This window comes from Trichosurus vulpecula, chromosome 9 (genome assembly GCF_011100635.1).
Source record: "Trichosurus vulpecula isolate mTriVul1 chromosome 9, mTriVul1.pri, whole genome shotgun sequence".
In the NCBI taxonomy this organism is placed as follows: Eukaryota; Metazoa; Chordata; class Mammalia; order Diprotodontia; family Phalangeridae; genus Trichosurus; species Trichosurus vulpecula.
In genome coordinates this window covers 126,051,755-126,075,642 of record NC_050581.1, presented here as the reverse complement: position 1 = coordinate 126,075,642, position 23,888 = coordinate 126,051,755, and the positions used below count along the sequence as shown (strand labels likewise).

The 23,888-nt window shown below is 38.1% G+C and overlaps 1 protein-coding gene across 1 annotated transcript in view; it reads right to left on the bottom strand.

Annotated features, from left to right (window-relative positions):
* ADCY1 (adenylate cyclase 1) overlaps nt 1–23,888 on the bottom strand; it is a 351,817-nt gene that overhangs the window by 83,286 nt on the left and 244,643 nt on the right. Inside the window, exons 6-7 of the mRNA XM_036738252.1 lie at nt 18,081–18,239; nt 11,828–11,969 (exon numbers count right to left, since the gene is read on the bottom strand). Coding sequence (XP_036594147.1) covers nt 11,828–11,969; nt 18,081–18,239 — 301 coding nt within the window. The remainder of the gene's footprint in view (nt 1–11,827; nt 11,970–18,080; nt 18,240–23,888) is intronic.

Below are 23,888 nucleotides of genomic sequence, written 5' to 3'. Positions count from 1 at the left end.
AACAAACAAGAGGTAAAAAAAAAAGAAATGTTAAAATAAGTCATGATAATCAAATTGGTAAAATGTAGATAGCTAATAACATTAAGCTCTCCATGAATAAAAATGGATTCTAAGGACACTTCTTTGTCAGAAACCTTATTATCAGAAGCAAAATAACATACAAGCAATATGGATACACTCCTTCTAGAATGTCAGATAAGGAAGGAGGATACCAGACAAACATATCATTAACTTCTAACAAAAATAATAGTTAAAGTGATAAAGAATATAAAATCGACGTGTGAGAGTACTGGGACAGAGGAAAGCATGGTTTGGGTTTATATAAAAGTCAGAGTGAAGCTCAAATTGCTCTCAAATAGATAGGTAGGGAATGGAGAGGGGGTGACTAAATGGTTGGTAAGAAGTTTGTGAAAGGGTATGTATCAAGAAATGACTGACAAGGGACATTTCCTTCCCCCTGTAGCTTCTGGGAATATGCCTCTAGTAATAGTTGGGAAAATAGAGAGGTAAGGAGGTGACAATCCAACTGTGTGCCCTTAAATGGATTGCTATTTTCCACTCTTAAAAATCCCTTTGCACCTGATTGTTGGTTTCAGTAAATACCCTTAAAAGGATAAAATACATAGATCCGTAGAGAAATCAATATGCTTCTAGATAAAAAGATAAGAAAGCTAAACCATGAATGCTGATTAAGGTATCACAATGAAATGTACTCACATAAGTGCTTCCAATTGTAACCCAAACATTTTGCTTCCTATGTCTCTAACCTATTTATCATGGATAATATTTGGTATACTATTGTTTTCTGCGGCCACTATGAGGCTTATTCCTATATCAGACTTGACTTTCAATTGAAGATGAAGGGCTGTTATACTATCAAAATCCAAACACTGTATCACTCCAAACTCTCAGCATCTCACAGTGTTAATGGTACTTTCTTCAAAAAATGTTTGTTGAATTGAGTTGAAACTAATTGAAATGAAATATCCAATAACATAGCTCAATAATGAAATTGTTCCCTGTCTGGATAGGTTAGGATGAAGTGGAATGAATAAATAAGGGGGAAAAGAGGTGCAGGAAATGGTGGCCAGAAACACAGAAAGTACTATTTGTACCTTTTCCTAGGGTCAGTCTTAGGAATGATACTTCTTCTTATGTTCTATTTTTTTTACATTCTTTGTAACCTCAGTACTTTGCACAGTGTAAGGTAGATGTGCTTAATAAATGCTTGTTGACTGAGTGACCATCAACTGGAGGGCAAGAGAGGATAGAGGAGAGAAAAAAAGAATATAGAGGGATATGCAAGTGTAATGAAGAAATGGCCAATGATGGCCTAGCCCTTACAGCATGAGCAATATTCCCTAACTTCCAATCTAATACATGGGGACTTGATAAGCCTTCTTCAGCTATGAATGACTGAGGAAATGTGCTGTGTTGTTGATGAAGAATTTTCTAACTGGCTTCAGAGCCTATGGCACTGGACAGAATCGAGTGAACGCAAAATGTTTGAGTGAATGATGTCTTTCTTGCTTGGAAGCAAGCAGAGCAAGAACTAATGTGAGTTGCTGGATGGGGAAATCCCCCCCCCACCCCAGCCACCATGCATCCATGAATAAATGGTGCCTCTTTCTTTTGTCTCCAGTGGCTATTCTTTCCTGATCATAGGTGACTGGATACTCAAGAGATGAAATCAATTAGATCAGTTGGGTTACCACTTGTGAGCTTTGAAAATCTGGAAGAGACATCAGATACCAGAAAAATGGAGCTGGAAGCAGAGAAGGCCAGTAGTTGCAGCAGCTGAGTCCAATGAGGACCTTGAGTAGCAGCCAAGAAATCTGCTTGACCCAGTCCACAGTGGAATGGTCCACCAGCTTAGACACTGCATTCTTGAAGGAACCATCCCAGCTGATCAATGGAGGGACTTCTCTGTCATTCAGTGCCTCATTCTGAAACTAACTAGGTGGGGACCTTGTGAGGGAAGAAAAGGACTCTTATGGCCAAGAGGTACCCCTTTAACCTGTGTTCTCAGCATATGTGGGTCAGTAACTTCGTGCTTCAAATTTCCAGTTTGGGGAGACGTTTTTGTAAATTCTGTCCTTGTTATACTTGCTCAGTAAATATCCCTTTGTAAAAGTTAATTCATGTCAAATGTCTGACTGATATTGGGGACATACTATATGGGACCCATGATTGGTATTATTAGAACATTCCAATCTCTCAGGATTACCATTAGAACTCTCATGATAACAATAATCAGTTACTTTCTGGGGCTGCAAACACCAGAGGTGGTTGATAGAATGAACTCAGAAGCAATGCCATGTGAGCATTCACTTAGAAGCAATGTTGCACGTAGCAAACTGGCCTTGAAGCCAGGAAGACTTGAGCTCAACATCGACCTCTGCTCTGTGTTGGCTATATGACCCTGGGTAAGTCATTTAGCTGTTCAGTGCTACAGGCAATTCTTTAAAGGGAGAAGGTGCTGGCCTGAACTAGTAAGAAAAATTTCCTCACTTGGGATTCTGCTCTACCAATGAAATCACAAGTCAAACACCTCTGCCCACTGGAGAGGATTCCTAATATAGATTTTGTTACATTAGAGTGTTCTTTCTAGGATATTTATTAAGCTATTGCTAAATTTTAATTATTATTCATATATATTATTTTTACCCAAGTCATTCCTCAATGCGAGGTGTTTATACTATTAATAAATACAGAAATGAATAATGTCTCTTTCCATAGTGCTTAAAGGATTATAAAGCATTTACTTCACAACCATCAAAGAAGAATCCTAATCCCAATACTATTTCAAATGAACCCATCAATTGGGTTGTTGTTGTTAAGTTGTTTTCAGTCACATCCAACTCTTCACGATATTTTATATTATCCTGGGAAAAACAAGAAAAGATCCTATAACTTAAAATATCTTATCTGGGGTGGGGATCCTACGGCCAAACAGCCTATCCATGGCAAGCTTGAGACCCAGGGTCTGGAGAATTCATATCAGAAATCAATCAATTTCTGCATAATGAACATTGAAAAATGATGGAAAACTGATGGGTTTCAGCAATGACAACTTCATGCATCCCTTGTCACCAAAGGGAGGAAAAATGAGTGCCTTTCTAGCCTATGAGCTGATGAGAATGCTTCAATACAGGAAGGAGGAGAGTCATGAAGGTGCATTCACAGCACTGGAAAGATCCCTGCCCGTCTTTTACTCCTCTATTACCAGTTGGAGAAGAAAACAATTGGGGAAGGGAGGTCCATAGGGTTGTTTAGGAGTGCCAGGGAAGATGCAGATTATTGTTGTGGGGAATCTGGTGGTAGATGTAGGCATCAGCCTTGGAGAAGAGAGGATGGAATGTTAACAGAGAATTTGGAGAGTCTAGGCTAGGGAGAGTGAAGGGTGTAGTATTGGATGTCAAAAGACTGAGTGAGTGAAAAGGGAGAGGGGGAGATTCTGTTCAAATGGTACTAAAGCTTTTGTCTTGGGTCTCCCTCCTGTGGTGGGAGGGAAGGGAATGGTAATAGATATTTCAACTGGATTGAGTGGCTACACTAGTCTCATCCAGCATATGCCATTATGGGACTAAATGATGGTGACAGCTGTGGGATCAGATATGGGTTAGTCTCCTTATCTCAATTGTTCCAAGTGAACCTGTTTCTGGCTCCAGTCTAAAGCGCACAATGGTGGCCCTGGGCAAGCTACCTAACAAAACCTTTGAAAGGCTGATTGATTAGTAAAAGAAATAGATATGCATCAGTGTAGCCCTATCACAATTATAGACTGGGAGTTGGGGGAGACTTTAAAGAAGACTGATTCAGAACTCAACCCAATGCAAAAATCCCTTCTATGCTACTCCTGGCTATCCAGTCTCTGTTTACATATCTCTAGGATCAGGGAATCTGAAAGATCTTGGTTTCAGAGAATACTTTGGTATCTCCTTTACAGGGTCGTGATAAGGCATGAATATGAACAAAGCTTTTCTTTAAACTTTGAAGTGCTATATACCTGTCAGTTTTTATTATTGAGGAGATGACCCTGGCTCCCATGCTGGCTGCCAACCCATCAGCAAGATTGTTACAGACCAGCCTTTATGAACATGCCATAGTAGCTGTCACCTACTGTAACAGAGAGGGATAGCTAGGTAGCACAATGTGCCAGGCCTGGAGTCAGGAAGACTAGTCTTTCTGAGTTCAAATCTGGCCTCAGATTCTTACTTAGATCCTGACAAGTCACTTAACCCTGTTTGCCTCAGTTTCCTCATCTGTAAAATGAGTTAGAAGAGGAAATGGCAAACCACTCCAGTATTTTTTGCCAAAACTGTAACAGAGAAGCCCCTTCCTCACCAAGAGACAGGATAGAATCCATAGTCTGCCATCGGCATTGATCTAAATTAGGAGACTGAGGGGAAGCTAGGTGGTGCAGTGAGTAGGGCATGGGCCCTGGAGTTAGAAGGACCTGGGTTCAAATGTGACCTCAGACACTTTACTAGCCGTGTGAACTTGGGCAGGTCACTTAACCCTAATTGCCCTGACGTCCCCCCTCCAAAAAAAATAATAAATCAGGAGGCTAATCAAATCATCTCTAAGAACCCTTCTGGATGAGATAAGAAGATACCCTCATCACAGCCATGATCACCCTACCCCATACCCAACTTAGCAAAACATGTGATCTAACTCTTTCATTTTACTGATAAGAAAACTGAGGCCCCCAAATATTAAGTAACTCGTCCGAGCTTGCTCCACTTAAAGCTCTCTCTCTCTGATCTCTTCCCCTTTCACACAGGGTGCTGTGCTCTCCTGGGGATTACCCCCAAAGAAGCCTCCAGACTAATTTGTGAGTCTCTGCCTAGACCTACCATATCATGAGAAGCACTAGCCACACTGCTGCCTTGACTTCTAGGTGACTCTGTTCTATTCCACCCCCACACCAGCTGCCTAGCCTCCATGTAGGTACTCTCTCTCCCCTACCTCCTTTTCATCTCTGTTTTTTTTTTATTTGACTTCCCCTGTCAGAATATAGGCCCCTTGAGAGTAGAGCTTGTTTTGTTTTCTTGCTTTAGGATCTCCAGCACTTAGCACAGTGGTTGGTATATAGTAAGTGCTTAATAAAAGCTCTATCTATAATGGATATTTAGTACAGAGATGAGATTCATATCTGTATCTCCCAACTCCAAGATTTGTCTTCTTTTAGAACACCACCTTATTGGTGGATATTATTTATTATAAAAATACATGTTTACCTCATAAGATTTTTGTTTTAGAGAAGCAGAGGCCTTTATTAGCCATTCAGCCTAATTATACCTGGTAACCAACAGGCCACAAGTCAGCAAGTAAAAAAGTATGATTCTACTCAATTTGCTATGCATTAAGGTCTCCCCTCTCAATAATATATGGGGTGCGGGGTGAGGAGTGAGGGTGGCGGTGGTGCTAGAGCTGAAAGGATCCAGCTTAGCATCAAATCATTGCCAGGACTATGTGTGAGGGAGGTTGGTTTTTCTATCTTCTCCCCCCGGAGGTTTGGCTTCCTCTTCAGAGGCCTTGAATCAAAAGCATTCTTAGCCAAAATCTGATCTGTAGAACAATTGAGATTATTACCCCAATATCTAGGCTCCTTAAACTCTAAGGGAACACAGGACTGCAGTCTAAACCCACCTGTTATGACTGCCAAATGAAATGGAGCTTTCCAGCCCAGGCCTCGGCTAACACACCAAGGTAACAGTTCTGGATTGGCTCCAGAAACTTAGCAAAAAACTCATTCGATTTGCAACATTCAGCGATGAGTGATCCTTTCAATTTAACTAGCCTCTAATTCCCTGAAACTATATTGAACAGAACAATTTAGAACACATATTAGGAGACTAAGTATCTCATTACAACACAAATCAAAGAAATTGCCTTTTGATTGAGAAAATCTTTAAGTTATTATGTAAAATGTTTTGCATACAACATTAACTTGGGGAATCATTAACAAAACAGACATACACAGACACATATCACCCATATATACATATACGAGAAAATACATATGTGTGTGTGTGTGTGTGTGTGTGTGTGTGTGTGTGTGTGTGTACACACTCCTAAGAACGAACACAGACAAAACACACCCTACATGACCTGGAACCCTAGTCTGCCAGGGTTCCTTGCTGGTGAAGAAATGTTTATTTTCACATTTAACAAAGTACTTTCTAGTATTTTTGCTTGGGTGCTAAATAGGAAAACTTGCACCTCTACACAGTATCCTTTATTAAGTGTCACAGTGAATAGAGTACTAGACTTGGAGTCAGGTCAGGAAGACTCGAGTTCAAATCTTGCTTCAGATACTACCTGTGTGACCCTGGGTAAGTCGCAGCCTCTGTTTGCCTCAGTTTCTTCATTTGTAATATAGGGATAATAATAGCACCAACTTTACAGAGTTGTTCTGAGGATTAAACAAGATATTTGTAAAAGTACTTTGCCAATTTTAAAGTGCAATATAAATACTAGTTATTATTATTCAACCTCAGATTGGCTTTACAAATGTAATTTTGTTATACGATGCTTTTCGTTAGGTCTTCAAAAAGCACCTACTAGATTTCACCACCAATTATATATCATTAATAGTTCATTGAGAAAGAATAGTCTTTCCTAAGATAAAAATGCAAAACAAAAGTGAAATATATTTATGATTCCATTAGAAATATGAATATATGTATATATAACATATATATTTTGTGTCTGTATATATGAGAATTAAATAGCATCTCCAACAGATCATTTGTTTTCTTGTTTTTAGGTGATCAGCGATGATGCAGAATATCAACATAAATTTCAAAAATCATCCCCAAATTTTCTTTCTCTTGATCCCTTTTTATTTCTTATATTGACTTCAAAGTCTTCTTTTTTCTAATAAAGAATTTTTTCTCAGAGTAAGGACTACAAATGTATATATGTATATATACATATACACAAACATATTAGTTGTCCTTCAGTTATTTTTCGGTCATGTCTGACTCTTTGTGACCCCTTTTGGGCCATTTCTATCTCCAGCTCATTTTACAGATGAGAAAACTGAGGCAAGGAGGGTTACATGACTTGCCTAGGATCACACAGCTAGTACGTGTCTGGGACCAGACTCAGGAAGATGAGTCATTTTGACTCCAAGCCTAGAACTCTTATCTATCCACTGCACCGACTAGCTGCCTATGTGTATATACTTGATGTGGTTTTAAGAGATTTTGCCTATGTTATCATTTATGTCTGAATCACAAATAGATATAGCTTTACATCATAAATAACTTGTAACTCTAGCTATATGCTAGACTCAGACAAGCAGTCATTTGAAAGCCATTACTATTCAATGAGAAATGCCCACTGATAACCTATAGTAGATCACCATGTATTCCTCTTAATCCAGAATTCTGGCAATCTGCTAGGAACTGATAGACCAATAAAAATATTTTGGAAAATAATTTCAATGGTACATTTTCTTCTCACCATAGAATAAACACTATTTGATATTTGATCATCTTCTAATATTAAGTGGCCATCATGTTTTCACTTCAATTTTCTAGGAATGTCTTCCTTAGTGGAACATTTGATGGTGATTGCAAAATAAGAATGGCTTTCATTGGCATAAGCTACTGTGATTCATTTTCTAGGTCTACATACTCAGGAAAAAAGCACAATGTCCTTTTTCAATAGAGCAATTGTACATGAGATGTTTCCTTAATATCCTTCACTTAGTGGCAGGTTGGAAATCCATTTTTGTTTCTGCCAGTTACAAGAGTACAATAATCACAACCCAGTTTTGACAACCAGTACCATATTTCTAAGAACTGTTGTCGAATGAACCTTAGGTTAAGGTAAAAAGCAATAGAATGAACACTCCAGTGGTTCTCTATTACCTATTGGACCAAATATAAAATCCTCTGTTTAACTTTTAAAGCCCTTTATAACCTGCCACCTTCCTACCTTTCCAGTCTTATACCTTCCTTCTTTCTACTCCTCTCCTTGTATTTCCTTCGTACTCTGCAATCCAGTGATACTGGCCCCTTTCCTGTTCCTCATAAAAGACACTCTACCTCCAAACTCCAAGCAATTTCACTGGCTATCCTTGCTTTGAATGCTTTCCCTCCTCAGTTCTATCTCTTGACTTTTCTGGCTTCCTTCAAGCCTCAGCTAAAGCCCTACCTTCTGGGGGTCATCTCCAGTCATCCTCATGTATATCTTGCCATTGCATCCAGATGGTTCTGGAGGAGAAAATGAGGCTGATGACTTTGCACAGCCCTCCCTTACTTAAATCCAATTCACTTTCAAGTCATGGTCCTCTCAAAATGAGAACAAGGACAAACCACAAAGCCCCACCTTCTACAGGGACCTTTTCCTGATTCCCCTTAATGTCAATGTCTTCCCTCTGAGATTAGCTCTAATTTATTGAGTATATATCCTGTTTATACATAGTCCTTTGCTATCTCCTCCATTATACTACGAATTCCTTTCTCTCTAGGGCTTAGCACACATTAGGTGTTTAATAACTGTGCATTGACTTGACTTGGATGAAATAATGTAACCAGGCCCTTAAGGAATGTTCATTAGAGTCCAAATTAAACCTGTCTTAAATTAAAACCCATGGCAATGAGGGTTACATTACAGAAAGTGAGCTTCTAAGAGATGGTTATTAGAAAATTCTGTGGGAAAATCATTTGGCTTCCATTCTCCCCAAACAAAGAGGGACTTTTATTGTCCTCATTTTTGAGGAATATGGAACATTAGATTAGGTCACACTCCCTTCTCCCCAATCTTTTGCTTTAAAAAAGTGGAACAGTTCCACATCAGCAAAATCAAGAAACTTGAAGGCTTGGGCTTAGAATGGTATGATGAATTTAATTCAGTGTTTTTGGAAGGAGCTCCTCAAATGACCTGAAAAATGTTTGCTCTTACCAATAATTGGGCCATGCTGGGGAAATTGTATCAGTGACTTTATAGAAGGAGGAGTAAAATGAATATCTAATGTCTTATCTTTGGGCTATATATGGAAGATGGCTGTTCCAAAAGAGTTTCATTTCCATATGGATAAGGACTGGACCAGTGATTTTATTGGTATAGGCAACTCCCAGGTAAGGAAATTCCCTCGTCCACTGCATGTCAACACCTTCTCTGCAATTTATAATCTAAGAGAGTTGCCAAGAACACTGAGAGGTAAGGGATTGGCCTACGATCCCACGGTCAGTATGTGTCAGGTGTGGGACTTGAACATAGGATTTCTTGGCCTCTAAGCCCCCTCTTTACCATATACCATCCTGTTTCTCTTCACTTCCATAGAATGAGGAAATGATGGTATTTGGAGAGCATGGGCTGGGCATGACGGCACAACTTGGTGGAGAATTCTCTTAGGTCCCAGCCCTGAGGGGAAGTAGAAGTACTCGTGCCTATGATTCCATGTGTCCATGAGTAGATGTTGAAATAATAAATGCATAAAGCATTTGAAACTATAATGTTAATGGTTTAAGTAAAAAACAAAAACAAAAATCCAGAGAATATTTTGACATCTAATTTCAGAATAATTGGTAGGTGGTTCATTTGTAACATGTGCTAACTTTCCATTTTGAGACACATAAATACTTGGGTGCAGAACTATACTTTGGGAAAAGGTAGGGCTAATTTAACTTCCACACTGCCAAAACATAAAAGGAGTGTATGACTTTGACAGAGGTTTGGTTATCTCTGTCTGCACTGGATTTCGTGCTCCACGGCATCACATTCATTCTTCCTATTTTAAGATAAATGTAAGAGATATGCAAAAGATAAAATAGCATTCTCATATATGACCATATTTTAGTGGTGGAGAGTGGAGAAGAAAACATGAGTCATTTCCCTCCATAAGTATCTACTCCCCAGTCATTAAAATGGACACTTTTGGAAGCTGATTTATTTAGATGCTCTATCTATTGTACTACGTAGATTCTTCTTCACTCAGTGGAATGAATACAGTTTCCAAAAGTGTCCGACAGCTGAGGCAAGAGAAGAATCTGTTCTACATTAAACGATAAAAGATGACATCTTGATTTAGCTAGATAAATTTTCTAGATTTTCATAATACTTCCTCCCTTCCTTTATCCATGGCAATCAACTGAAGTAACATTTGGCAATGAATTCTGCTGTTTACTGCCTGTGTAACCTTGGGCACATCTTTGTCCCTCTCTGTGTCTCAGTTTCCATATCTGTAAGCATTAGAAGTTCGGATTAGGGGGCTAAGGTACTTTCCAGCTCTCGCTGTGCTATGACTCTACAATTATGTTCTGCCATAGGAAATATTACATCAATAAATATCTATCAAGCCTCTTTTAAGTCCAAGATATTCTTCTATATTAAATGTAAGGCATGGTTTCAGCCCTCCAGAAGTTTTTAAGTCTATAGGATGAAATATTACTCTGATTGATGCACAATACTGTTGCAAATATCTGTGTTATTCAGTGGTGAATTGCAAAGTGATATATTGACTAGTATGTGACCTTACTGGTAAAGGCTATCCGTGGGAGTACAATTCATGAGGAAATTCTTCTGCCAGTCTGGGAGATTCTTCAGAATCGAAATCAGGTTTCTCAGGTTATCAGATATGTTGGGCAGAAATGTTTACCATTTCGACAAATCAGCCATTGACCCAACCATGGGGAAGCTAACACTTGCATTTCATAGTCTTATGACCAGTTAATCAATAAATCTAACGTTTGGACTAGTTTTAAAGTACGAACAGATGAGTGTCTTTTCAGCTTCCATTAACTTTTCCTGAAAAACAGATGGATATTGATTTGGGTACCTTTGCGAAGAAACTATTTGAAATGGGCTGCAAAAGCATTTACCTATTGCAATATGGTGGAGCAAGCATGTCCTTCAGGCAAATGCTGCATAGGAGAGAAGGTCTGTCTAACAAGCTAGGTAAGCATTTGGCTTTTGGAGCATGCTGTCAGCTTGCTATTCACTAGAGAGTTTGAATAGAAAAGTGATATTTTCTCTAGTAGTTATGATACCATGTGGTCTGAATCAGCAGATATTTTGTCAATGTACCATGATTTGTGCTGTAATGTAAACAAATACGTAAAATGCTTCTCTCCAACATCTTCTAATAATCTGGAAAAGACCTGAAGCCAAAACTGTAATAATAACATATTTCTAAAGCACTTCAAGATTTACAAACCACCGTCAAGCTAATATTATTATCAGCATTTTACAGATGAGGAAATGGAGGTTTATTGAGGTTAAGTGAGTGTACTGAGATTAAAGAGCCAGTTGGTGGCAGTACTAATTACTTAATTCTGCGCTTCTTTAGACATACATTGGACATCATTTTTATGGGAAGAATGAATAGCTGTTACAGCATTGTTTTTACTCTTACTGGTAAAAATATATATATAAATATAACAAATGCATATACTTAATATTATGTTGATTACATTTTAATGTTTATAATTTTACATTCATGGATTATAACTTCTGCTTTAGAAATAAAGAAACTGAGGCTCAGAGGGTTTAAGTGACTTGCCCATCGTAACCCAGCTAGTTAAGTGTGACTTGAAGTTCACTATGCCAAGCTATAGACGTTAAATAGGTATTCAGTTGCACAGCAGGTGTGATGATTTCACATATATAAAAATGGAAATCCCAAAGTTGAACTCTAGGGATATCATCAGTCCCTTTTTTCATACACGGATACTAAGGCTTGCTGTTCAGAGGGTGTAAGAGCTACACATTTGAAAATACAGGCATACACATTAAAAAACAAACAAACAAAACAGCTTCAAACAGGCAGTTCAACATTACAGAATAGAAGAGACAAGAATTTGCCTACCTTTCTCCGATGGGATGGTACAATAAAAAAGGTTTCGATATTATGTTTTTTCAAGAAACTGTTCCTCTCGTGTCCAAAACCTGGTTCTACCTCATAGTCTCCGTTTAGGCACTCCAAGGTCGTCTTTGTGATGTGAACCTTCCTAGAAAAAAGGAGGCAGATGTTTTGAAAGGAAAAACATTACAAGAGCTCCTGGCTATTTAGCAACTCAATTCTTGCTACTTCGAATGCTCCATTGGAAGTGCTGTTATCAGAGCTAGGTCAAAACATTTTGAGACTTTACCTTATGTAAAATGTAAGAAGGTCCATAAATAGAGTATTGCTTTCATAGGAGGGCCATGGTAACCAATAAGTTTAGTATTTATCTTTCCATATATAGAAAGGTGAGTCACCTTAAAGAAAGAGGAGGAGGGGTAGGTAAAACAGAAAGCAAAGAGATATAATAGAGAAAAGAGAGAGGAAAAAGAAGAAGAAATAAGGAAGGAATAAAAGAAAGTGAATGTTGCAGAATTATTAAAAAAAAAAAAACTGAGGGGCAGCTAGGTGACACAGTGACTAGAGCATTGGCCCTGGAGTCAGGAGGACTTGAGTTCAAATATGACCTCAGACCCTTGACACTTACTAGCTGTGTGACCTTGGGCAAGTCACTTAACCCCGATTGCCTCACCTCCCCCTCACCCCCCTCCCAAAAAACTGAGCATGGCCCCAATGAAGAGATAGGAGAAGATACCCCACCCTACTCCTTTGCAGAGCTGGGAGGTCCACAGGTGGAGAACACTGTATAACTTTTTAGATTTTTTTAGTGTACTGATCAGTTTTGCTGATTTTTTTTTTCTTTTCTTCCTCTTTTTCTTTAAAAAATATTCTTTGTGAAAAAGGATGACCCTCAGGAAGGGGAGAAGACAGGGATGCTGGGAGAAATTTAGACAATATTAAAATAAATTATATCCTTGAAATAATTTAAAAATTGAGAAAAGAGAGAAAAAAGATGGAATAAAAAGCAGAATCATGAGAAAATGGTAAAAGAGGATAAGAAGAAGGAACAAAGCAGAACCATTTCACTATGTAGGCTGAGAAATTCCATTAAAGCCTTCCAACTGGAACACAGTTATTTCAAAATGATAGGAGCCCTCCTTTTCCTCCTCATAATCCCTTGGAAATTTTGACACCTGGTATAAATTCTTTAAAAATCATGTTGGAAAGGTGGGCCTTAGGTCAAGAACAATTTTTCTCCCTTAGGAAAATGGATTATGGTAAGTAGGTGGCACCATGGATAAAGTGCTAAGCTTAGAGTCAGAAAGAACCAAGTTGGAATCTAGCCTCAGACACTTAAGCAAGTCATTTAATCTCTGCCTCAGAGATTCGTCTGTAAAGTGGGAACAATGATAGCAGCAACCTCCTAGGGTTGTTGTGAAGACAAAATGAAATAATATTTGTAAATTGCTTTACAAACCTTGAAGCATTATATAAAGATATTATTAGCATTAGCATCATTATTATTGATGGTACCTAATCTTTTAAGACGGTAACTTTTGTCCTGCTCCTTAGCGCTAAGATCTATCCTTCTCCATTGTAAAGGGCTACGGGTGTGGGGAACCTGTGGCCTCAAGGCTACTTGTGGCCTTCTAAGTCCTCAAGTGCGGCCCTTTTGACTAACTCTAAACTTCACAGAACAAATCCTTTTATTGGGATTTGGGATTGGGATTTTATTGGGATTTGTTCTGTGAAGTTTGGATTCAGTCAAAGGGCTGCACTTGAGGACCTAGAGAGACACATGTCACCTTGAAGCCAAAGTTTCCCCGCCCCTGGAAGATATCTATGGAAGAGAAGTCCCCTTGTTTACTCCAGGAGAGTAGTGGCCCGGCTGACCTGATTATTTATTCAATTCAATTCAGCAACTATTCTTGAATATTAACCCAGGCTATATTTTAACATATATTTCTTCCTCAAGATTCCTATAAATGTTCCCCAAAATCATCTTGGGGCAGTCATGTTGGAGGGGGGACAGGCTATGTCAACTTGAACAACTCTCTCATTCCAAGTTAGAAATGATGTGCTTAGAGATTAATGTTAAATTAAATAAAATTGTTTCTGGAAGATGAGCCTAAAAGTACAGAGCACAGAATTAGTATTAATATTTTTTTCTTTGACAAACCAAATATTTTTATTAATGGGGAACTCATTATTGCGTCTAAGATTATATGGGAAAATGTTTAAAGGAGTGAACATTACAGTCTTTGTTTCATACTGTGGGGTTGGGATTAGCTCCCAAATGCTTGCCAAAAAGGGAGCTACAATCAATTTACAGTGTGCTGAAAAATGGAAAGAGCTGGAAGGCAGCCCTGAATATGCTGTTATCTCGGCAGCCTGAAGTGTGACTATTTGCAGCTTCCAATCACCTAACTTACGACTAAGTAGTTCCTTTGGCACTAGGGGACAACCTTGCTAACAAAAAACATTTCTCCCTAACTCACTAATCCTCAAGTCCTTGGATAGAGAAATCTTGTAATCAGTTCTGCCAAGTCTGGCAACTTGCGTTTGTCCCAGCGGTTCTCAGTCTTCTTGTTCTGTGGCTCTTTTGTTTGGGACAGGGGCAAGGCAAGGGAGAGGAACCTGGAATATGGTAATAATGAAGAGGGTAAGGGACAGAAGTAAGAAAAAGGGATAGAGAATGGGGGAAAGGATAGAAAGGGGGGAAAGGGAAACAAATGGGAGGGAGAAAGGAAACAGGAGAGAAGAGAGGAGAGGGGAGGGGAGGGGAAGAGAGGAGAGGAGAAAGGAAAGGAAAGGAAAGAAGAGAAGGGAAGTGAAGGAAAACAAAGGAAGGGAGTATGAAGGGAGGAAAATAGAAGTAACATTAGGTAGACACACAAGGAGGGAGAGAGGAAAAGAAGGAGAAAAAAGAGAATAGAATGAAAGAAGAAAAAGGGAAGGAGAGAGGAAAGAAAGAGAGGAGAATAAGGACGAAGCGAAAGGAAATTCCCTTTATTGGGGAGTGCCCCAGCAGATAAAGTACTGGGCTTGGAATCAAGAAGACTCATCTTCATGAGTTCAAATCCAGCCTCAGACACTTACTAGCTGTGTGACCCTGGACAAGTCATTTAACCTTGTTTGCTTTGGTTCCTCATCTATAAAATGAGCTGGAAGAAGAAATGGCAAAACCACGCCACTATCTTTGCCAAGAAAACCCCAAATAGGGTCACAAAGAGTCAGGCACAACCAAAATAAATGGACAATAGCCCCAGCACTTGTTGGGTTTGGAATGTCATTATAGACATTCCATTGAGTGGAAACCCACTCACTGGGGTTTGGAAGTCAGAAGATCTGTATTCAAATCCCTGCTTTGCCACTTAATACCTATGTTATCTTGGGCAATTCACTTACTATTTCTGGGTCTCAGTTTCTTCATGTATAAAATTAGGGGTTTAGGATTAGAATATCTCTAAGTCATTTTCCAGTTTCATAATCTATGATCCTACTGTCCTACAGATTGAATAGGATCAGAAAATCGGTGGGAGGAAGCAAAAGAGCCAGTCTCAGAGATAGGCTGTGTTACCACACACCACTTCCCTATCAGGGAAGAAGGGCCTGTGCTAGAAGGAGCAAAGGATTGATAAAGGTACCTGTAGTGCCTAGAACTTGTCTATGAGAAGATTAAAGATGTGATCATGTGATCAGTGATCAATAGGGGGAGAAATATGTAGCTGTTTAAAATGGACATCTACTTTTGTTAATCATATTCTCTAATACCTAAAAAATATTCTTGCTAGTAAATTTCATAATCTCTAGTCTGAGAAACATTAATTTATATCCACCTATGATAAATATTGCCCAATGAATAAAACCTACACATCACATATATTCTAGGGAAAACATTCTCTCCAGGTTCAAATCTTAGTATCATACACACACACACACACACACACACACACACCATAAAATGAAATTCCAGACTCAATCCCAATGTGCCCTTGGATAACACACACAACTCAGACATAAATCAAAGACCCTCATAAGAGCATGAGCAGGTCCTGCCTTATCAGCCTAATAAATACTAATGAAGATTCTCTGGCTGACCATTGATTGACCACTCGTTCTATTTTCATCTAAGAATGCTAGGATGATAGTGGGGATTGCCCTGTGAGAGATGCGGAAAGGGGTGAGGATAACAATCAATTACCACGATGTGCCAGGCACTGTGCTAAACACTATACACATATTATCTGTTGATTCTCACAACAATCCTGGAAGGCAGGTGCCATTAAGATCCCCATTTTACAGTTGAGATAACTGAGGCAGACAACGGTTAAATGATTTATCCAGGGCCACACAGCTAGTCAGTGTGTGAAGCTGGATTTGAACTCAAGTCTTCCTGGCTCCAGGTCCAGGGCTCTATAAATTGTCCAACCTAGCTAGGTAAGAAGTGGCAAATGAAGATCAATGACAGAACAAGACACGAGGGGCTGAGGAAAATGTATCTATGAAGCAGGAGTCTATGGAACCTATGACTCTTTTAGGAAAAAAAAAGTTGGGTAGAGAGGCGGTGGGAATTAAATGAGGCATCACCATCTTTCCTGCCAAGGGCCACCATGATGCTGGTTTCTAGGAAAGACAGAGATTGTCTGATTTCAAAACTCAATAGACCTATAGCGTCAAGGATATTTGGTCTAACTGCAATATCTTCAGGCCCACAAAACATAGGTCGGAGGCAAATTTTATACTTGCCATGTGTTGTTTTCTTTCCATAGTTAAAACTGGAGATAGACACCTTAACTTGTCCTAAGATATGAGCCAAGAACAGAACAATAATTTCCTGATCCACATCTCAGCTTTAACCAAGTCAAAGGCATAAATGTTTGCAGGCTGTTCATCCTGACTGAAAAGGTTAACATAGGTTATAGTTCAGATGAGGCCCCCTGCTCAATTCAGAATGAAAATCATACTCTTCTTCATCTCAGTACATATCATTCCTTTTTCCCATTGTCCTCATGAGGCATATCAGTAGATACAGCAACTTGCTTAAGGTCATGTGGAAAGTCAATGGCAAAGCTTCTGAGAGAACTTGAGATTCCTTCCTCCCATTCAATCATGGTAAATTAAATGAATATGGATGCTGGAGCACCTTCAATATTTGGCATTAAAGTAATTGTCATCCAGAATGTTTGCTTAAGGAGGCTTAACGCATACAGCTTATCGCTGATGCCTTTTTATTGTTTTGTTTTGTTTTCCAAATTCCTGTTGTAACAAACCAAAAACTGCACCACCACCCCCAAGCTTGTTTCTGTTTTTAACCCTACACTTAAATGATGACTAATCATATGTTTAGACACTCAGATTTATAGTAATTAGGTCATGAGCATAAAGAGTTAATGCATTTTCCTAAGTGAGCGGTTTGGTCTTAAGACTTTTTATTAACATTAGGGATAAATTATACACAATGTCAAAGAAAGCATCACAGCAGAGAAAGCTGACTCTCCAAGAAGGGTGGATGCATGAAGAAATATACAAAACAGATCATAGCCTTTTGAATCTGTCATTGTCAGAAGTATTTTATTTATTTATTTGCGGGGGTGGGGTGGAGGAGAAAGAGGAGGGAATTTCAAATCTGTAATTTCATGTAATTCCCGCTCAGTGAAGATCTATGTCTCTTCAGTCTTAGAGACTTGCCTCAGACACAGAGAGATTAAGTGATTTACCCAAGATCACAAAGCAAGTATGGGTCAAAGATTGGACTTGAACCTAGGTCTTTCTGATTGCAAGGCCAGTTCTCTATCTACTATGCTAAACTTTCTATTTAATCAAAAGATAAATGAGACTAAAGGAAAGATGTTAAAAATGAGATGCACAAAGCATCATTTTGCTTTTTTTCTAGACCTTAGCACAATTTACACCACCTATCAGGCACTGAATCAATGCTTATTGATTTGCTTTATATGAACAAATAAATTAGTAATAACATCTTTAGAAAGTCTGTGGGAATGAATTTTAATTTATTTAAAAGACATAATGTAGCTGTAATTAATTTCTAAAATCAGCTACATGTATGCATATACAAATGTATACATATACACACACTCATATATATGTCTATGCATTTTGCTGGGGGGTTTCCCCCCAACATTTAAAGATTTAACTTCATACTAACTTTTTTGGAAAATAATCTTTAAGTTCTATACTTACACATGAAGTCTATCAAGGAACCCCAATAAACAATCCTAAAATATTGTAATCAGAATAGTTTTCTGAGACTCACCCAGGTAATCCCCCAGTCTCCATTACATTTGCTAGAGTCACGTCATTTGACCAGACATCATATTGCCACTTTCGAAGTCCTAGAACCCCACACAGGACACGGCCAGTATGTAGTCCCACTCTCATATTAAGGTCCACTTCAGTGGCTTCTGCAACAGACCTGAAACAGACAAGAAGACACCTTAGTTCCTTAGAGATTATTTTAATTTTTAATTCTTCTGGAGTAGTAATGCTGTATCCTATGTTTTCTAAGGTACCATATTAAAGAGATTGTTTCATGGTTGTAAGAATTTCATTCTTAAGAGCTCCCCTTTGAGCCAGATTTCTCTCCAGGATTTTTAGGTCATGGGGTTGTATCTCTCAAAGAAATCTTCAAAATTCACTCTTATAAAATCTAGAGTGTGTTATCAGATTACATGCAGTTTTTTCTTTATCACAGATTCTAAGATTCATTGGTTACTTCTTCCCAAAGATCTCATCAAGTCTACTTCGGAAACCAATTCCTTCTGATTATTTCTTCCTCCAATTTTCAAAGAACTTGATTATTATCAAGACAACTTAAAAATTATCAAATGCTATTTGAAGCCCCCATACTATATCATGCTTTCATGATGCATGGTGATGTGTTTCCTGAACTCATCGTCTATTTCTCTTTCTGGACAAATGGTCTATTGTATAGTCTCATAATTATATTGCTTCAGTCTTTCCTTTCATGGATTATTTAACTCAAATGTTTTCCAACTACACCTCTCCTTCAGTTCCTAAATGTTCTTGCATGAGCATATCTTTTTTTTTAATTAGGCAACAGACTCCACTGTCCCTTTTATCTCTTTAGAGGAGAAGCTCCTTTAAAGCAGTTCTAACTCAACTACAAGAAGAGCATGATATCTAGAATATAGCTCCAAAGTTTTATCAGTCCTTCTTCCCTTTCTTCTCTATGTCATATTCTCTCCTTCTATCAAAGGACTCTTCAGTCTCCTTGAAAGCTTATACAACAGGCATGCATTCCTCTGGCCAGTTATCATCCTCCCCATTTGGAAGGTCATCTTACATTTTGTTTGTATACAGCTGTTATTTGACACAGGCAGAAAAACAAACATAATACTCTTTCTTCAAAATTCTCCTTGCCTTCTATAATTGATGACAATAGCAAGGTTCTCAGTTCTTAGTTGTTCTTGTGGCTAACTGTCATGGAAAACTACCTAAATGCAACACTCTTTAGTTACTCTGGGGGGCATTCTTACCTACTTAAGAAAAAAAAATTGCAGTGGTCTTTACCTTGGGATAGAACACTAGCATGCTCAGCTAATACCGGGGCGCAATTAGCAGATTCCTGCCAAAGTCCTAATGCAAAAAAAAGAAGTGCTCAGTTGCCTATGGGAAGGAGAAATTGACTTTCAGCTGCCTCTTATCTCTTTCCATTAATCAGACATCTAATAACTCTGTTTTGCCATTTATCTGCATATGTATATATGTGTATCTATCTATATACGTATAATATATGAAATCACATATGCATACATGCATATGTATTTGATTTATATGTGTGCATATCTATCTATATATGCACATATGTATATGTGTATGTATCTATACATACATACATGTGTGTATACACGTGTGTGTATATACATATATATGTATATTCCCATTTTATTATCAGTGGCCAACTCACGAATAACCAAAACTGGGAATGTGAAATATGTAAATGTTGAAGGATGACAGTGTATGTATATGTATATATTTATATACATACACACACATATATACATACACATACTGTGTATATATGTATACCCAAACATACACTGTATATATTCACACAGACTATATATACACACATATACACACTATATATAATATACATACATATATACACTGTGTATATATATACACACACACTATATATACACACATGCCATATATATACATACTGTATGTACATATATATACATATGTATACTGTGTGTGTGTGTGTGTGTGTGTGTACATATACACTGTCATCCTTCAATATTTGTATACTTCACATTCCCAGTTTTGGTTATTCGTGGGTTGGCCATTAATAATAAAATGGGAATTTATGGACATTTGTGGCATATTACAGAAAATTGTAGATGAATCACATATGTGAAGAAAACTAAAATACAAATTAGTAAGTCATAAATGCATAAATACTGCGTATTACTAATCTATTTTATCATTTACTACCATAAGCATATATAAATACACAAATTTATACACATATGTATACATATATGTTTATTATAAACAGTTCAATTTTATTAAACTGTTTATAATAAACAGTTTCAGCATGTGCTAAAAACTATAGGCTTTGCATCTTTCCTTGGGAATGCCTCCTCTTTGGCTCTCTATAACCAGACTCAGCCACATGATTTTCTCCTGCAGTGATCTTTATACCTTGCACTTTTTGTAGGAGAAGGAAATCAGTGAAACAGTTGCCACAGCTACAGCAGTAACTGGCTCTGCCAAGTGTGCAAGACAATAATCTCTCTTGAGTAGAAACTGCAACTTTTTTATGGGTTCAGTGTGCTATTTTACTTGTTTTGTGTGTTAAATTAATATGATCATAATTATTAAAAAATAAAGGCTTGGTGATTTTTCACATTATTGGGGGTCCTGCGCCCCCCAACCCCCACAGACATCGAGGTGTGACTGTACATGCATGTATATGTATGTGTGTGTGTGCATGCCACCATTCTTTACTCATATGTGTTATCTCCCCTCTTAGAATGTAGGCTTTTTGAGAGTAAGGACTGACTGACTTTTCTATTTGTATCTCTGGTGTTCACTTACCACAGGGCTTTGCAAACAGTAAGTGGTAAATAAACGTTTCATTCATTCATTTATTCCAACACACCTTGTGCTTTTTCATCTCCACTATTCTTACCAACCCTGTTCTCTATTCTTGGGATTTGCTTCCTCCTCTTCTTTGTTGGCTGAAATCTACCTACATTTAAAGTCCAATTAAAATCGTGCTACCAATTCTATGAAGCTTGTCTGTACCCCCATCCCCTACATCCAGCTGGTAAAAGACTTTCCCTTCAGATCTTATCTTATCCCTTGCTTTACAATTTCTTAATGCACTTATCATGTTGCCTGCATCTTGTATCTTACTGCTTTCCTAGCTGGTATGTTCGTACTTAACCTAAGTTTTGCATCTTCCCTTATAGCAGTGAGAGAGCTTTATGGAAGACTGGGGTTTAACAGATGCCTGTTGAACAAATGACTGTGACCATATATTCAATTATGGCCCGGAGTCTGGAGTATTTTTTAAATCAAGTATTATTTACTTCCAGTTAACCTTAAATATATTTTTTTAAATATAAAAGCCATAAGCAAAGCAGTCTTTTTAAAAGTCTTATATGTAGTAGTGAACTAGGTCATGATAACAAAGAAAAATCATCAAACCATCTTATTCCTGAAATTATAATATTTTCAATGAATTCACATACATTCCTATACTCCAGAACACACCTAAATTCAGTACAAGGGACATTCTAGAAATAATCCTCCCAATTCTTTCTCTATTTTACTTTAAATTTCTACAGCCAGAGCTGTGGAATAATTAGGAGGAATTATTATTTAAGGAATTTGTACAGTATAGGAACCTTGAAATACTTGACCTGTAAGTAGAAAATTGCAATTCAACACACTAATTAGAGATCCTGCATGCACACACACCCCAATCACTGAACAACTGCCCAAACTATTACTTCAATCCAGTCCTTCGGTTCAATCCCTGGGCATCTTGATTGCCATCATCCATGCTTCCGTGAAGTAATTTTATCAACTAGCTGATACTGTTAACACCTTGGGTTCCCAAAATAAAGATGCTAGCTTTTGAGTGAGACATCCTTTAAAAAGAACATCTGGGACCTCCAAATGTGATGAATAAGAAGGCAAACGAGCAGACATTTGCCTTGGCTTCAAAGCCATAAAGCTTTCTGCTGTGGCAGCTGCCACATATTGATGAGAAAAAAGAACATAGTGGAGGCAGATTGAATTACTTGAATACTCAAAGAACTGAGCTCCAGGCATTCACTTATATTGACAGGAATGACTTTGGCAGAGAAGCTTTAGTTTTAAAATCAGTCCACTGTATAGGTCTAAAGGAAGTTGGAAATAAAGCTAACTTGAAAAAAATGTACCTGATATCAAATCATACACTGTTCCCATCTACATATGAAGAAAATATCAGGTCATTCGAGTGTGATGATCAATCATAATTTGAAGATAAACAGAACATGCATAGTGGGACATATTTCTTGTGGAATTTCTATTCGTCTAAACCCTTTCAGGAATGTACTCTACTGTTCTCTGCCTTGGTCAGACCATATTTGGAGTATTCTATTCAGATATGGATACCACACTTAAAGGACAATGATAAGCTGTAGAGTTTCCTGACAAGAAAACCAAAATGGTAAAGACCACTTCCTGGGATTATTGTTTGAAGGAACTAGAGTTATTCAGCTCAGGGAAGAGAAGCTTCCAGAAGAAAAAGAAAGCACTTGAAATGCTCTCAGGAAGAAGAGGAGTTACTTGGCCCCAGAATGCAGAACCAGGGGGAACTAGGGGAAGTTGCAAAGAAGTAAAAGAGGTGTGGGCTACCTGGAGAGGTAATATAAACCTTCAAAGGAATCTGAATGACCACTAGTTGGGTAGCCTTGAATGATTCCTGTTCAGAATAAGAGCAGTACTGCATAACAGAAAAAAAAATGGTTCTGTTGGATGTTGGGAAAACTCTCCTCTCAGGGCTGACCAATATGGAATCAGGCTGCATCAAAAGAGGATGATTTCCCTGTTCTGGAAATCTTTCAATTGGAGACTAGATGGCTATTTGTCAGTGATATTAAAGAGGAGATGCTGATTAGGTCTGGGTTAGTAATAAATGATCTCTGAGGCCCTTTCTACCTTAGACAATTCAATAAGTAGTTATTTGAATAAAGATAAGCACAAAATTCAAATTTAATTAGACCAGATTTTTAAATCCCTTTTTAAAAAAGTCGTATATCTATATAGTGGTTAGAAGATCAATAAACTAGGACTTTGGACAAGCATATTACCATATAACACACTTTTGATAGAGGCTGACCCTTTGACAGGTGAAAGAAGAGACATTCCAGAAGCTCATTAGGAAGCATGAGGTTTATAGTTTTGGAGCAGAGGGTCTTAACCTGGTTTCCGTGAACTTAATTTTTTTTTTTAATTTTTAAAAAATATTTCAGTATAACTGCTTTTCTTGGTAATCCTATGTACTTTTCTTGGTCATCCTATGTATTTATGCATTTTAAAACATTATTCTGAGAAGGGGTTCATAGACTTCTGCAGACTGTCAGGTGGGTCCACGACACCAAAAAAGGTTAAGAACTCTTGTTGTAGAGGAAGTAATAATTTTCATTCCCCTAGGCCTCCTCTGAGACCTGGCCTTTGCTGGCTGGGATTATGTGCACCGGTGGCAAGCTTGAACTGGTCTAGAGGAAGAGGGGGAAAAGAGGATAGCAGAAGGAGAAAGAGAGTTGTAGCAGGAGTCATGGGATGGCTAAAGTGATTGGGGTTGAGACAGGCAGTAGCTTGCTTCAGCTTCTACTTTGCAATGAGAACTTGGTGTCTTATTGAAAGAAGTCTATTCCTCAGTGAGAACTATGAGGAAGCCCTGCAAAGTCGTGCTTTTACTCCCTTCCCCTAACTAGGTGCCATCAAGTATACTTTTCTGATTTATTTCTTTGCTACATACTACAGTATTTCTCTTTGTTGATTTTGGCTTTTTTCCACATAAAATTCTATGCTC